This window comes from Notothenia rossii, assembly GCF_949606895.1.
Source record: "Notothenia rossii genome assembly, chromosome: 2".
NCBI lineage: Eukaryota > Metazoa > Chordata > Actinopteri > Perciformes > Nototheniidae > Notothenia > Notothenia rossii.
Window position 1 is genome coordinate 85,667,206 of NC_136904.1, and position 16,211 is coordinate 85,683,416.

The 16,211-nt window shown below is 40.9% G+C and overlaps 1 protein-coding gene across 4 annotated transcripts in view; it reads left to right on the forward strand.

Moving 5' to 3' along the window:
- The window catches only part of il1rapl1a (interleukin 1 receptor accessory protein-like 1a), a 168,396-nt gene that overhangs the window by 16,344 nt on the left and 135,841 nt on the right, over window positions 1–16,211 (forward strand). For all 4 annotated transcript variants that reach the window (XM_079666994.1, XM_079666997.1, XM_079666995.1 and 1 more), the window contains one exon: window positions 5,418–5,519. In XM_079666994.1, the coding sequence (XP_079523120.1) occupies window positions 5,438–5,519 (82 nt within the window). In that variant the 5' untranslated portion in view covers window positions 5,418–5,437. The remainder of the gene's footprint in view (window positions 1–5,417; window positions 5,520–16,211) is intronic.

Here is a 16,211-nt window from a genome sequence, read left to right on the forward strand (position 1 = left end):
GAGTGTGTGTGTGTGTGTGTCTTGTCTTTGTTTGGTCGCTCTGCATGTTGTCACATTTGATGTTGTCACTGTTAAAACTACAGATGGAGAGGCAACAACAACGAAACTTGCTTTCACTTTCGTATAAATCTGACTTTCAGCTTTAATTGCTGTGTTTGACTCTTCTGCTGAACGGGCTCTATGCTACCAGTTTATGTGTCTCTCACTGCATAACTTTAAAGGCTGCTCTGTACTCAGTCACTGCTCAAGCACATAAATAATGTAGCGTTCCTAGAATGGAGGATGGTATACATATACCGTATATACGTCTTTTCATCTCATGACACTAGGTTAATGATCTGAAATGCAGCTAAAGAGAATTTTTCCACCTGCCAAATTCTCATTTAATATGCAGCAGTTATTTCTCGTGAAATATTGATCAAAAACCACTACTGGTCTTGCCTTGTGTGTGTGTGTGTGTTAGAAAGTTTACTACCTTGTACAATCATTTTTTTTTTTACCTTGCAGAAATGGCTAAAACAAAAACCGTCTTGATTTTCTTTTCAAACTCTCATCTCAATGAACATCATTCATTGTTAAATACTTAAACGCTTTATTTGTCCATTCAGATAGCACATTTCCACTACTCTATTAAATAGTGAATTAACGAAAGATAATATATGCTAATTTGCAGTTAATTTTTAATGTTCAAAAAAAGTATTTATTTTTCTCATACTTCCTGTGCTGCAGCACCTCTCTTCACCCTGTGATTGGTTAGCTGGCCGGCTCTGTTATGATTGGTCAACCGCTGATAGATGTCCCGCCCCTTAGCCTATCATGGACAATGTGTCTTAGGTTACAGAAACTCCCTCTGGAGGGAACTTTTGGATTTAAGCCTTTGCAGACCATTATCATGCACTAAAACCCATATAACCCACTACAGGAAAAGGAAAATCCCAAAAGCATAATAGGGCCTCTTTAAGCAGTTCTTTATGAAACTACAGCTTTAATGTAAATGCATGTATTACATTAAAAACATTAGATGCTTTTTTAACCAAATAAAGCATCATCGTTTGAATTCCTGTCGAGGCACAGAGCCCTTTCTAGTAAATGCTACGAAGATGAACTTGACCGAAGACCACAGCGCAGACTGCTTTCAAATTGGATTAAATCCCTAAATCATGATCAATCATCTACAGCTCGCTGTGCCAAGATGGCGGAGGTTTATTTCTCCGTTTTACTGCATGCTATCAACAGAGCTGGACATTTTTTAGCTTTAGATGCTGCTTGTAATTTTTGAATGTATGGTAAGAGATAAAAACAAATAAAATGTAAGTACCGAACACAGCCACAGCGCACAGATACACATGTATAGATACACACCACGTAGCACAGCAGAGTTAGTCTGCAAGCAGCAAAATGCGTGAGGTGATAATTGAATTTTGGAAACATTAAGGGGAGATAGGAGGGGGCGCAGCTATCCTGGGAGATACAGTCCAATAACAATGGCAAGAGACGGTAAATTCCTCTGCTCCTTTGTCAGGGCGAGACAGCAGGCAGCGCTGGGCCATGCCCCTCATTTTCTGGTAAAAAGCAGCAGGCAAACGGCATGTGTGCCACTGTATGGGATGATGTGTGCATGCTTCATGCCTCGCTGAAGCGTTGGTATCACGCCATGCCTCTGCGTGAGCCTCCTCAAACACACCTGCTCCTGACGCCTCAGAGAAAACAGCTTGGCCGTATTTAACTGTACGAGCAACGCCAGAATGTGGTATTACAATGAAAATATCTTTACTACTTCTTACTTTTGTGCAGTAAAATAATATACTTACAGTATATAGCTACTCACCAACATTTTGTATGTATTTGTTTTGGGGGAGTTAGTTTAAATGAGCAGTCGCAGCCCAGCATTATAGCGTTTTTTCCATAGACTGTATAGCCTATATGGTTTTTTCCCGTGTTGCCCTGGAAACGGTGAAGGTTGATTTCAGATACCTTCTAACAAGGTTGGATAAGTTCGTCAAGAGAATAAAAATAAGAATTGTCTTTTATATATTAAAAAACACTTCTTAGAGCCTTTCAGTTTGCTCGGCTATCTTGACTTTTTTAGGAAAAAATTGGTATTTTAAACGAGTGTTTGCTCTCTTTTTGTCAAAGCGATCTTTAAGTTACTTGTTGACCTTTTACTATTAAAACATGTTTTAGCTAGCCTATTAGCTAACATTTTCTCCAACTCAAACACGTGAGCTATGACCTACGTGTTTATCAAATTATTTTTTAAATGCATAAAGACTATGAAATATCATATCTCAAAATAATCTTTTACATTGTCTTTCTGGGTGACAAGCATTCGGTACTATATTATTATATTTATATCAAATGGAACTTTTTTGCTAACTAATTGGTTGGTTAATTTATTAAGAAATACAATGCTGTTTCTTTGAGCACATCGCTCTCATTTTAGTGCAGAGCGACAGATAAGATAAACAAATGCACCCTCAGCAACAGCACATAGCCACATCTCTCTCAGAAAATCTGCTGCTCTACCAAGTTAACAGACTAATATGTAATGTGTGTAAATACTTTATTTCCCTACATAAACAAGTAGCGTTCTGGAAAGACATTCTGGTTTGAGTCCTTATTTGATGCTTTCGTGCTCTACTCTAAACGTATTTCTGGTGAGAAGTAAGGGGGAGTGTAGAGGGGGAGAGGTGAAGGGAGTCGAGGTGCTTTGACGGTGTCTTGGGGTCGTGTGAAGCCCACAAAGCCTCTCTGTGTGTGAGGGTGGCAGGCCAGTGATGTCATTGCTGGCAGGACCCGAAGCCCACTGAGCCTGTGAAGGCATGACATGAGTGGGACACAGAGGAGTGTCGCCGGCATTGTTCTGTGTAATCAGTCCGTGACGGGGGCAGCGCTCCATCCTGGAGCTAGAGAAACACAGCCTGCCACTCAAATCAATTCGTATCAGCAGCTCCCAATGATGCGAGCTTTTTGGGTTATTTTTGGACAGCTTACAGTGTACATCTCAACAGGAAGTAGGGTATATAATGAGACACTCAAAAAAGGAGACTTGAAAAAAAATGAGAATGTTGGGTTCATAATGATGTGGTGCACTTGATAACTGGATGCCAACAAATTAATTAATCCTAATTGTAATTGTGTGACTTATATTTTTTTCACGAAACTCTTAAAACCTCACTAAAAGTAATATACTTTAGTGCTTTAACAGTAAATACATATAAAGTCCCATGCTTACCCATTACAACATGCAGGTAATCTGTCATCACTATTTTAAAGCCTAAAACGGCATGTGTTTCACAGGCACAGTTACCGGTACATTAACAGGACCTTATAAGGGTTAAGGCATTATAAAGAAAGAGAAGGGAATAACATGATGCATTGAAGTTTTTTGACTGTGGCAATGAAGAACTGCATACAGTTTCCTTCAGCCATCTTTCTTTATTTTGCCTTGGTGTGTGTAAATGCCCTCATGTCCCTCCTTTATGCTTGTCTTGTTACATTTCCGCCACAGTATGAGAGCTATAGGCATTGTATGTTCTTATTTTTAAAAAGGAATATGAATGAAATCTGAACTGACATCTCAAGGATTTGGTGTTTCTGGCAGTTTTTTTACAAACACATCCCCATACACTAACTGTAGTGTTGCTGCCGCAGCTACAAATGCTGGGAACAACTAGTTTATCAGCAACCGTTTTTTAAAGAGCCTTTTAGCCAAACAAAGAGGAACCAATCCTTCAGCTGTGGCATTTGCCAGGCAGTTATTGGCAGAGTGGTGTTTATCGACTGCACGTTGTTTCCTAGTAGAATGTGATCGAGGACGAGAGAAAGGCTTCTTTTCAGAACGAGCCTTGCGAGTATCGTGTAAACACACACTGAGAGAGGCTCCTTTCATTAGCTATGCTAATCTGGAGTGCACGTGACTTGCCGCAGACTCGAGGGTTCCTCCTGGCTCTCTCTGTGCTGTTTCTGTTTCCAAAGGCCGGGGCTCTCATCGTCTTCTTTCTGGTTCATTAGGTTAATTTGTTGTTTGTTGTGCTCTTTTTATCCTATGATGGAAACATAGATTTTGCTGTTGGCGAATTCGCTATTTTCCTCCCTGCTGTTTGGTTGTCTGGTCCCTCTGACACAAGTAACCCGACTGGCAGCTTTAATAGATGGAGGGCTCTGATAACGCCAACCATGTCACCTTTTGCTTCTCTGTTGCCGTCTATGCTTAAAATGAAGCAAGGCAATGGTCCTCTACCTAACCCTCTACCCCATGGTAAAGTTTGACGTTTTGAAAGATATTTTAATTCTGTTTATTGCAGAGAGCTGGTTAAGAAGATGCTACGCTCTAACCCTACCAGAAACACAACGACATATTTGAAGGGAATATCATTTGAAGATATTTCACACTTTACATTACCGCTAACTTCAATGAAAAATAAACTGGACACCTGTTTTATCTGATGATTCTGTATGTGTGAGCATCATGTAAGAATAGTATATATAAATCACTTGAAGCTGTCATGGTAATCTTGCACTAAAGTTCTTAATTAAAAGAGAAAAAACTGCTCTGTAAGCTGATAAACTGTTACTTTGATGAGTGTATTCTTTTTTTATTTAACATCAAATTTATACGGCCGCACAGGATCCATTTCAGGAGCTGGCTATTAGAGGGTAATTAGTACATGTTAGATTATGTCACTTACTCAGAGAAGATGAGGAGTGGAGAATCACTCACCTCCATCAATTAATATGATGTATGAGTCGATAAGGGATATGGGTGGGATATTTGCCGCATCTCAGCGAGTCAGAAGGTGATAATTTGCAATTCTCTTCAAGGTCTCCCCTGTTTTTAATGAAGCTGGCGACTTAAAGTGGTGTTTCTTACACATGTAATCATTTCTTTATTGATTCGTCAGCATCTTAGGGAATGGTTTCTCATGAAATATATCCCGGCTATGATAACCCATCTCAATTACAATCATGAGAGGAAATCATTACAAGAAAGAACCCCCAGGGGAATGCACAAAATGTTGATGTGTCTGTCCAAGTGTGCGTGTGGCTGGGTGTGCAAATGTTTGTACAATAGTGTGCGCGTGTGTGTGTGTGTGTGTGTGTGTGTGTGTGTGTGTGTATGTGTGTGTGTGTGTGTGTGTGTGTGTGTGTGTGTGTGTGTGTGTGTGTGTGTGTGTGTGTGTGTGTGTGTGTGTGTGTGTGTGTGTGTGTGTGTGTGTGTGTGTGTGTGTGTGTGTGTGCTTTGCTATAGTGTTTGCGCTGTTACAGAACATCCCTCCGCCATGACACTTACTCTTGTCTAGTAGCAACAAGGATGTACTTGATCTCATGCACGAGTAGTGACTGATAACTCTCTTTATCTTTTCCCCCTCTCCTCCCATCCCTCCTTCTCCATGCCATTGTCTCTTCTCCTTCAGGCTGTGAGGACGGGGGGAAGATGAGACCTCCCAGCCCGCTTCTGATCCTGCTGTACGTCACACTGTCCAAGGGTGTAAAGGTGGTCTCCAAAAGAGGCTCAGGTATGTCACACACCTACTTTCGTTTATGTTCGAAGCCTGTTCATTCAAATGGTCCTATAACTGTTTTTATGTACGTATGTATGACTGTCTTCCATTTCTGTTTCTGCGTTTTATGGTAGCCGCCAACCATCAATATCTTGCGCCGCCTTTGATGTCATTTTGAGGCTTCTGCTAAATTTCACTGACATAAATTCATCGTATTCGTGCTGTTCTTTTATGAACTTCTGTCTACACTAAATTTAAATAGTCTAGACTTTATATTCCAATGATAGTCACTGTTGGATGTGATTGGCTGGTGAAAAATCTTCAATTATTGTTTATTGTTGTCATTGTGCCTCAGGGGACACTTTAAACTGCTTGATTCTGCAGGCGTCAGATGCTGCAGTGTGCATGCTACATGCTTTAAAAAGATGATAGGAAGGTAATTGCAGAGGGTGATGCCCTGTATGAGAATTACTCGCACAAGAAAATGTGTGCACTCTTGAGCAATTTAGCCTTAAGCGCAACTTGTCTGCCTGCGATTTAAGGTAAGGAGCCCATGAATTAATGAAAAGATATACACTGTACTTCTTTCAAATTAGCTAGACCTACCTCAATCTAAAGAGAGTGACAGCTACCAAATGATCCAATTGCTCACTGACTGGGTCACCAAGGGTTAGTGCGAAACTCATTTTGGCTCTAAATGCCAGCAAATTGAGCATCAATTGTGAACAAATGCAAAGGTCAAAAGAGAAAATGGAGAGCAAAAAGATTGAAGGTAGAAGCTTTTCATGACAGGAATACATATAGGGATTCAGGTAGTCAGGGAAAATACTGTGAAGACAAGCTGCCATCACAGAGAAAAAGTAGGCCTTGTAAACCACAATGTATAGCGGGGGTTTTTATACATTTCATATTTACATATTAGTATAATTCATGTCACTGTTTTGTTGAAAATAGTCACTTGGCTCGTAAAATCACGTGAGACATTCCTTATTTTGTTTCCCCTTAATCTATCAAAGGCATTTGTGAGTATGTGCTTGTGTTTTGTGTCTCTGAGTGTGTCCGGGTGTGTTTGTACCACAGACATGAGTGGGCATGTCTAAAGATTTAAGGGCTGACCTTTAGATAAAGGTTTTATATTGAAGGAAGCACACCCACTAGACAGACACGGACACAAAGGGCAGAAGGGCAACTTATCAATGAATAATGTGCTTCAGCCCCGCAAAGAAGATGGTCAGCGACACAGAATACAGACACACTTACCCATACACCAACTAAAAAAAAACATAGCCAGGAAGCAACCTTTTAAAATATGCTGTGACGTTAGTGCAGGGGCTGGTTGGTAAAGTACTGTAGATGTACCCTAGCTCTCAGAATCATACATCATGTCACTCAATAAATGCTTATTGAAAGGGAATGAAGCTCCCTAAACTGCACTCTGTTTCTCAGTTAGCTCGGTCACTAAGTACATTAAGTTAATGCATTTGATTTCGAAAACGTATTTGCACAACTGACTCTCAATTAGTCAGCAAACCAGACATGTTTGGAGTTGAATAAAACTGGATGGGGAAACACAGCTAAAAGGCTACAAGAGCAATGTGGCAAATTCAATTTACTAAAGTAATGTTTAATCATAAACCTCTGTTATTAAATGCTGGATTAAAGTCGACAAGACAAAATGATATACTAATAGATAGTACATCGACCAATGATAACTGATAGACGCACTGTAACCTAGTCAATTGCTCTTGATGTTTGATACATGTAATTGGCTATAATAAAAGGTTAGACATGAGCCTAAACTCATGTAAGTGAATTCAGCTTATTAGCCTGATCGGGCTCTTAAGGCTAATTTAAAACACATCAATGAAGTCTAATTGATGTAGCAATTTAACAGTTTGAAAAAATCCATTGCACAATTATTATCCAACTAGGTTTCAGTATTTAATGGTTTTGGTCATTTAACTGTCATAACAATTGTTCTGTCTTGTGGTCATTATATACAGAACTGCGAAAAAAGGCTTATTTAATGGAGTTTCTTATCAACTATTGAGCTTTCCGAATAGATCATGGATTGCTTGTGTTTGATTATGTGTCTTCTGTACTTGTGTGTCTACATGCCGAGCTGTGTCTTGTATACTCCGGGTCCGTAGAGAATTTTCCAGACAGATCAGAGAAAACCCATCAGACCAATCAAGTGGGTCCTTTGGGTCCTGTAGTCAGATATTGATAGCAGTAAAGCCAATATTACCTCTCAACTGAGGGGTCACAAAGGGGATGAAATGTCACTGGGCAGTTTGGCTATTTAATCGCACTTTGAAATGTTTCTGTGTCTGCGTGGAAGATTATAAATGGAGGCATGTGGAGAAACAGACAAGCTCTCATTAAATATGTAATCTGGGACATGGACACTGTCTCCCTCTCTCTTTCTCTCTGTCACACACACACACACACACACACACACACACACACACACACACACACACACGCACGCACACACACACACACACACACACACACACACACACACACACACACACACACACACACACACACACACACACACACACACACACACACACACACACACACACACACACACACGTACACTATGTATGTACCTTGTATGTGTCGGATACTCAAACCCTCCCTGAATGTCTCTTTTCAATCGTTGTTTTAAAGAATATGCGCCATGTAGAAACTGATTGCAAGGCTTTCAAATGTAGAACATTCTTTTCTTATTTTGATTAAATTGTGTCAAATTAATTTCTCTGCCTTACTCGACCATTCTCTACGGTACTTCACTCTGTAAAAGTGAACAGGATGAAGGTTGGGTGTCTGTTGAAGATAAAATGCCGTGGTAAAGGAGATGAATTGGCTGATAAAGTCCCTGGTGGGTGATTGTTTTCTGGTTCAGAGCTTTAGGTTATTTGTCTTCATGTGCCGTGGATGAAAGAGATGAAGCAGCTTGACTATTATGACTGCTATTAAATAACGTCAGGTGACCACCTCTTGCTTTTTACTTGCACCCAGGTCAAAGTCATTTCCAGGTACTTATTGTGAGTCCAGTCCACACATTTTAACGTAACACGGAGAGAGTTGTTCTAATGAATTGTTTGTTGGGGCATTTGTTATCGTATGGGAATATATTCGTGTCCTTATTTTTCTGTAGGATTTCAGGGAGTGTAGTTAGTTTTGACTCGTCAACCTTGAATGGGTAAAGGTGAGGGATCAGCTTTGAGGGCTTGATTAGCCCTCAAGAGGTGCTGGATAAAGCAGATATTTAATTGATTTTCCCAACCATTGTCCTGATGGGATTCCCAGAGTTTATAGCTCTCCGAAATCCTACAATTATTCCACTTGGGGTCTGTCAGCTTGTATTACCTGAACTAATGAGTTTCCCAAAGGTGTGGGTGTTGCATGTGTCTGTTATTCGCTCATTCTTTGTGCAACGCTTGGTACTGCTCCCCGTTTAATGAACAGTCAGCGAGTGGCTCGGCAGAATTGGATATCAATTGGGTTAGATTGCTGTTTTTCGTTTGTGATTTTTGTTTTGTGTGTGTGTGTGCACACCTTGGTAGATGAGTGCTTATTACACAGGTGGTATTTGACCTGCATCTTGTGTGTGAGTGTGTATGCTCTGCTGCTACAAATTAGGGTTTTTACTCCAGGCGCTCTTTGTCTTCTTACCTCGATGTGATTCTGCAGTGGGCTGCCCCAGGCCATCCTGACACTGCGTGAGATTCACTCGCAGGGACTCTGAGGAGGTCTCTGACAGGAACAAGCTGCCAGGGTCTATCCGTCAGACTTCTTCAATTCGCTCTTTCTTGGTCTGACCCCGGCCAAGTCAAACCTAAGCGGGCCCGTTTCAGCCTCTCTGCTGGCCGTCAGCCCATACAGACCCAGACTTTAATCAGACAAGACAGGGACTCTTTATCTGGGGTCTTTGTCTGCTCCAAACCCAATGACCGGTTTGTAGCACACTGCTTTAGCCACACTGAAGAATGTTATTCATGGTTTAGAACAATGCACAAAACCTGGTGGTCTGCACAGCCCAATGCCATGCTGTGTCAAACATGGTTAAGAGAAAGAGATGGAGGGATCAACAAGAATGCATACAGAGAAGGTGTTGAAAGGTATTGCTGAAAGGATAAATGGATTGGATGAACATAAAATGGATCAATGACCATCGAGGTCAGTCAGTTTTTCATCAAGTAAAACCGTCTTCTTTCCATGATTATATTTCTGAGTCAATTGAATGATTTCTATGTTTGTGGCTGGTCTGAGACAAAAAAGAAATATTTGAAGGCAATACTGAAATAGTTTTACATCGTGTGCAGGAAAACAGGATACAAAAACAATATGATCAAAGTTGGTTGTTGTTCTTTGTGGACGGAAAGGTGTTAGACATGGGCGGGAAACACGGCCGTGGAATATCTCAAAGTGTTTGTGAGTCAATCAGCAGTGACAATTGAAGACATAGGTAATGGGTGGAACAACATAGAAAATATGTTTTGCATAGGTTTTGTTACATCTTACACTGCAGGTGTATTTGTCCATTTAGATGTCCTCACAAGTGAAGTTTTACAGCAAGACCGCCTAAGGACCCGTCACCCTGCAGCTCTTTTTCCAGTGTATGAATCTGGATCAGGTCTTGAGTCAAAACAAAAAGCTAATTTAGCCTCATTCCTCTGTGGATCCTCTCTAAGACTTGTGGCACTGCTCTGGCCACTAGACTGAATCAGTTCAGCTGAAATCGGTCACGCCAAAACTTTCCTTTGGGAAGTTTGGGATGTAGTGACAATAGTAGCAGGTCAACTGAAATAACAAGTGTATCTTGGATTCTTTTGCCTTGTGACAACATTTCTCATGGAAATATAATTGCCTTTACCCTAAGGATCCCCCTAGTGCACACTGTGTGGGTCCTGACTGTCTTAAAGATAGAGGTTGCAGTCTGCATGTGCTGTGTCCAGTTATGAGTCAAAATGATATTATGTATAGAGGGGACATACATTGGAAGAAGGGTGACTCTGTTGGTCTGTCATGCTCTAAAAGTGAGTTTCTAGGGAAAAAAGTACATTCTTGGAGAAAGTTGAAGGGTAATTTTCCACTGTCCCCTGGTTAGATCTATCGGCAAACAACATGAGAATAGCCTGATCGATCCAGATGGTCCTCAACCAGAGGCATCAAAACATGACACCTCATTCATTCCACTGAAATACACACAAATATGTGATGGCTCATTGGACTGTGATGTGTCAGGACAATGAGGCTTTTCCATGCGTTGTAGAACAGACACTATTTCAGTAAAAGCCTTTACTTCTGCCCTGAATGCTTCAGGCACAGGGAGCAGATATGGCTCAACGCACAAGACCACACTTAAGATAGTTAAAGTCATGATATATGAGCATTATATACTTTGTCATGTGTGCCCTGGGTTGGTAGTAAAAAGGTAATAGGCAGGGGACTTATTGCGCTGTGGTGTAAACTTTGCCCTTAACTATGGATGTAACAATTACCCCATTCATTCTAGTTAAATTGCTCACCGGGTGCACAAGCCAAATATTGTTCTTTAGATTTCTTCTTTTTTTAAAGTTTTACTACTAACTGCTGATTCCCTGAACATACTAATGGCATGAATAAAACATCCCAAAACATTGAAATGGCTCTCATTCAGGAGTCATAATTACTAGTTTCACTGTCATTGTGGAATCTCATAGTAAATATCATGCCTTGTGACCAAAATGGCTGCCTGTCACTTAAAGAATGTTAGGATGAAAGTAGGGAGCATTACATGCGTTTATTATTTTGGGTTAGATCAGAAGATTACACACAAATAGTACTATATGAGTTTTCATCTGAAACTACCCAATTTTAAGCTGATCAACCTAGAAAGCCACATCAACCCAAAAGTCAAACCCAACTAAATCTGAGTCTTGCCGGAGTCTAAATCTTACCAGAGTAATACCATCCACATTTCTAACATCTCATCTCTGAAAAGTATAGAATTTGAGCCATGATACAGTAGTGTGTTTAACATGCCCATGTTTTAAATCCATGGGAATATGGTGATTAGTGTCACCTGGTCAAAGGTTGAGTGTAATGTATCATCATGAGAATGGTCCACAGACGCCCAGTGTGTGTTGCCTTTTGCCCCAGACTCGCTGCCAGAACATAAAAACACAATAGCCGTGATTATGAATTGCTCACAGCTGTGACTCTGCGCCCATCACAGCCTCTGCTGTCCCATGCAGAGACAAAAAAATAAAACGTCACATGAACACATTGTCCATTTATGCACTCCAAATGTCATGAGAGAATACACATCACTAAACACATCCAAGGCCCGCTGACCGGTCTGTTAGCTGGAATAATGGCTCTTAAACACAGCCTGCAGGGATGAGTGAACATGCTGCAGTGGAAAACAACACTCTGCACTCGGCTTAAATACAAGACCGGGAGCTCCGCTACGTCTTACACTTAACCCAGCAGAGGCACTTTCTCACAGTACATTTGTGGAGTGCTTGAGTTGGTTCAGTTGCCTTTAATGTGATTATTGACTCCACTTTAAAGGTGAATTGTAAGTGAAAGGATAGTCTCTCTGTAAACAAAACACACAATCAGAACTTGCCTACACTCTTAAATGGATCCTGATCATGTATAATAATCAGAGACTCGAGCTGGACACAACATAATCTCACTAAAAAAGGTTTTGAGGTTTGTTTACATGCTTGCTTGAATAGCAGTATTTCCATCCTATTTTTTATTGAATGGTAAGTTTAAATGGCAGAATCTTTTTATTAAGTTGGATTTTTTTCTTAACTCTAAATCTGCAGCAATGTATGTAAATTAGCCTTTTATTCATATGCAACTATACAGTAGATGGGGCCTTTTGAAGAGTGTAGTTGTAAAAACAGATTAGACTCAGAGCCGCAGAGAGTGGCGCCAGCTGTGACTGCTGGTCTAATGTAGCGTGGTGTCCCAGAAGCCACTGCAGTCAGCTTGCTGTCTACATACGCTGATGTGACAGGGCATTGCTACCCAATGATCCCAGCAGGATATGTCAGTATGTGCGTGTGGGTGTGTGTGTGTTTGTGATTGTATTCATCTGAACGTTTCTCCATGAATGACTTGTGATATCCCAACCTTGGCCTCTTGCTATTTCTCTGAGCGGGGATAAAAACGATAGAGCCAATATTCTAGATGACTCTGCAAAGTCCTGCTTCAAATCCCTGATAAGAGCCCGTCATGGATAACCGTAAATCTGACATGGCCCCAAGGCAGTGTGGGGGATGAAGTCCATGGAGCTGACGCCTGAATAACCTCATGATAAGTGCAAAGACAGGGACACAAAATCCAGTCAGTTAATTTATTTGTCAAGGCGCTCCCCTTTCATATCACAAATCATACCGGTGCAATTTCAGTGACACTTGAAAACTGAAATGTGCCCGTCTATACATTTCTCTGTCAGGCAGATTGGCTAAATGCCCCACACAAATAAGACGTAGTGAGGCCTTGTTTCTACTTGTCATGCCTGTCTCATACTCCCCAGGCTTTCTAGAGGAAAAGAGTCTAACAGTTTATTGACAGATCAGCTGTCCACATTGACATCTATGCTCACTTATATATGACTGCAGCCATTCTCAAGTTAAACGATTGATCACCCCGAAACTTCAACTTGACACGTCTAAAATGATGCTACCCATTCAAGAGCTTTTTCAGCCTCGGCCTTGTCTCTCCTCGTGCATCGTTGTGCTAACTCAATTGCATTTGATGGTTATTAACAATGCTGTGCTGTTCTTCGTGCCTGTTTTTTTCTTATGAACCACTAAGCAGGAATATCTAACTCAAGATGTATTGATGATAAGCAGAGAATACAGCCAGCTGTGTCGGCCAACAAGACATCAATATGCAAACAAGCCGGCTATAAACATGTTCTTCTTAGTTATCCTGCTGTCTTTCACCCCTCCAATATCTACATATTCCCTTGGCTTAAGCATGTACAAGAACACAACAAAGAAACAAACACAGGATGTGTTGTATACAAAAGACAATTTTGTTCATTCTTATCCCGTTGGCTCACAAATGCAGTACAGAGGCTGTCTTGGCCTGGTCAATACCTCTCTCTCTAAATGATGAGGAATGGCCTGCGCTGCAGTAACACTGTGCCGGGAGATTGATCACATGCAGACTACTGGAGATTAAATGGCTTTCTCGTGGAGAGCCAGACTGCCCCTGGATGGTGCAGTGTGTAGATAGGAAGCCCGTTCTCTTGTCTCAGTTCCCAACAGCTGCACAGCCTTAGGACAAATCAGCAAATGCAGGCAATCAAGCTACAATGCACTGATTTTTATTGGAAGGTAGAGGCTTGCGTTTGACTGCATCATTATTTAGGTTACTAAAGTAAAGAAGAACAATCTTATTTTATCTGTTGTAAACCATCAGTAACCATCAGTGTGTGTGTTTTTACTTTTGGGATTACAAAAATGCATGAAACATGTCACATATTTTAATTAATAGAACAAAATGGTACAACACCGCTCTCCCCGCACCGCACTCCCCGCACCGCACTCCCCGCACCGCTCTCCCCGCACCGCTCTCCCGGGCCAAAGCTTTTAATAATCGCTGTTGGTTACCTTCTCAATCTTCAAAGCCAAAAATTGTACTCGGGACAGCCCTAAGTATTTATATAAATATTGTGTTTTTCTCTGGTAGGATAGTGCCAGAGGGGCCCTGTGGAAGCGCTCTCGCTGCGCGTGGCTTTTGTTTCTCTGGCAACATATCTTTAAAACATATCACCGCTCAAACAGCTGTTGTATGATAGTTCAGAGATTTTTTACTTGAGGCGTTTGGAGCGGCGACCCAAAAAAGTCTGAGCGCCACGTGCGCTATTCCCTCATTGGGAATAACTGAAAAATATGGTGACCATCAGGAAACACAGCCTTAATGTTTAAGTGATGCACACTAAGAAAAATAGTTTTATCAAGGTAGAGAGAAACACTTAAGAAACCCACATGACATTATATGTTCTATTTCACTAGGTCTTTATTCCCCTCTAGTGGTTTCCATTTAAAGACCAGCAGAGCCAGTGATTTTACTCCCTCTAGTTAATGTTGGCTCAGGAAATTGACATGAATGCGTTTGTGTAATGCAGCACATGTGTTAGTGTGCGATGGGTGTGGTGTGCGGAGGAGGAAGGCCGTATACTCCAGAGTGAAGAGATGATTAGAGCGACGTTTGGTTTGATATGTGCGCGCTGGTCTTCACTGATAATGAAGCAATTATGCTGCAGAACCATTTATGCTTGTGACACAAATATATTGTAAAAATGTAGCACAGCATATATGCATGTGTGCGTGGGTGGATGTGTTATACTACAGAAATAGACTGCCAGGTAATTAAATGTTGATACAGAGAAGAGCCACTAGACTTTTAATGGCATCAAGGCAATAGAGACCACATCCATGATTGTAATGTAGTTAGAAGGTGAGTGTTGTGCTATCTCATTTCCAACAAGCCTTTACTGTCTTCTCTAATATTGAAACAACTATTGGTAAAAGAAAAAGCATTCAGATCATTATCTTAAGTAAAAACAGGAATACTTAAGTGTAGAAGTACACAGAAAAGTCCTTCATTCTAAATGAATGGGTGCTGACATCACTTTGAAAAAATTATATTATGGAGTTATTATGACCAATTCATTAATGTGTAAACAGCGTTTTTAACATTGTTGCTGGTTAGTAATAGTCATGCAGTGGCCTGGCCTGGGCATTCGGGGCAATAATATAATCAGGAGTGCACGGCAAAGATCTGAATTGCATAACGTCACTTTTATCACTACGCGCCTTTGCGTACCTCAAAACATCAAAACAAAACACATATTTCAGCTACACGTGTTTCTTGTCAACACTCAATGGAGTAAACTACAAAACCCTGCAAAGAAATCTTCAAACTTTCTCTGACTGATTGTACTGGGTGCTGGCCGAGCCGCGCAGGACATAACCGACGGACCTGTGAAGCTTTACAGGAGGCAGAGGCCTAGATCACTGGACGACAGAGTTGTTCACCGTGTGCACAGACGGGGTTAACGTCGGTATGAACAACAGTATTGTGCCAAAACTCCGCCAACTGGCTGCAGTGGGAGACTCCCCTGTGCACACTCTGGGGAACTGCGCAAAATCAGCTGATCACAACGTTCATGTTTCTGTGGTCAAGCTGCTGCAGTTTTATTTACAATAAAGTGTAGAGTAAAGAGTAAAACACACAGTTGCAAACTTACTCAGGGTGTTAATGGAAGAGTTTGAAATCAGACAGAGATGGAAGAAGTACTCAGATCTTGTGTAGGAATACTCTGTTACAGTAAAAGTCCTGCATTCAAAATGTTACTCAAGTAAAAGTAGAAAAGTATTATCAAAATATAGTTAAAATACCAAAAGTAAAAGTAGTCATTGTGCAGATTGGTTCATTTCAGAATAACAGATATGATATGTTTTATAATGATTGATTGATTGATCGTTAAAGTGTTCTCAAAGCTGGTAGAGGTGCAGCTAGTTTGAATGACTTTGTATACTGCAGGGTAGCTGGTGGATTTACTCCAGGTGGAACTAAAGTCTGATTTCACTCTTGATTATATTTCACATCATTCATCCACATCTGTAAAGTAACTAAAGGTATTAGATACATGTAGTGGAGGAAAAGTACACCATTTAC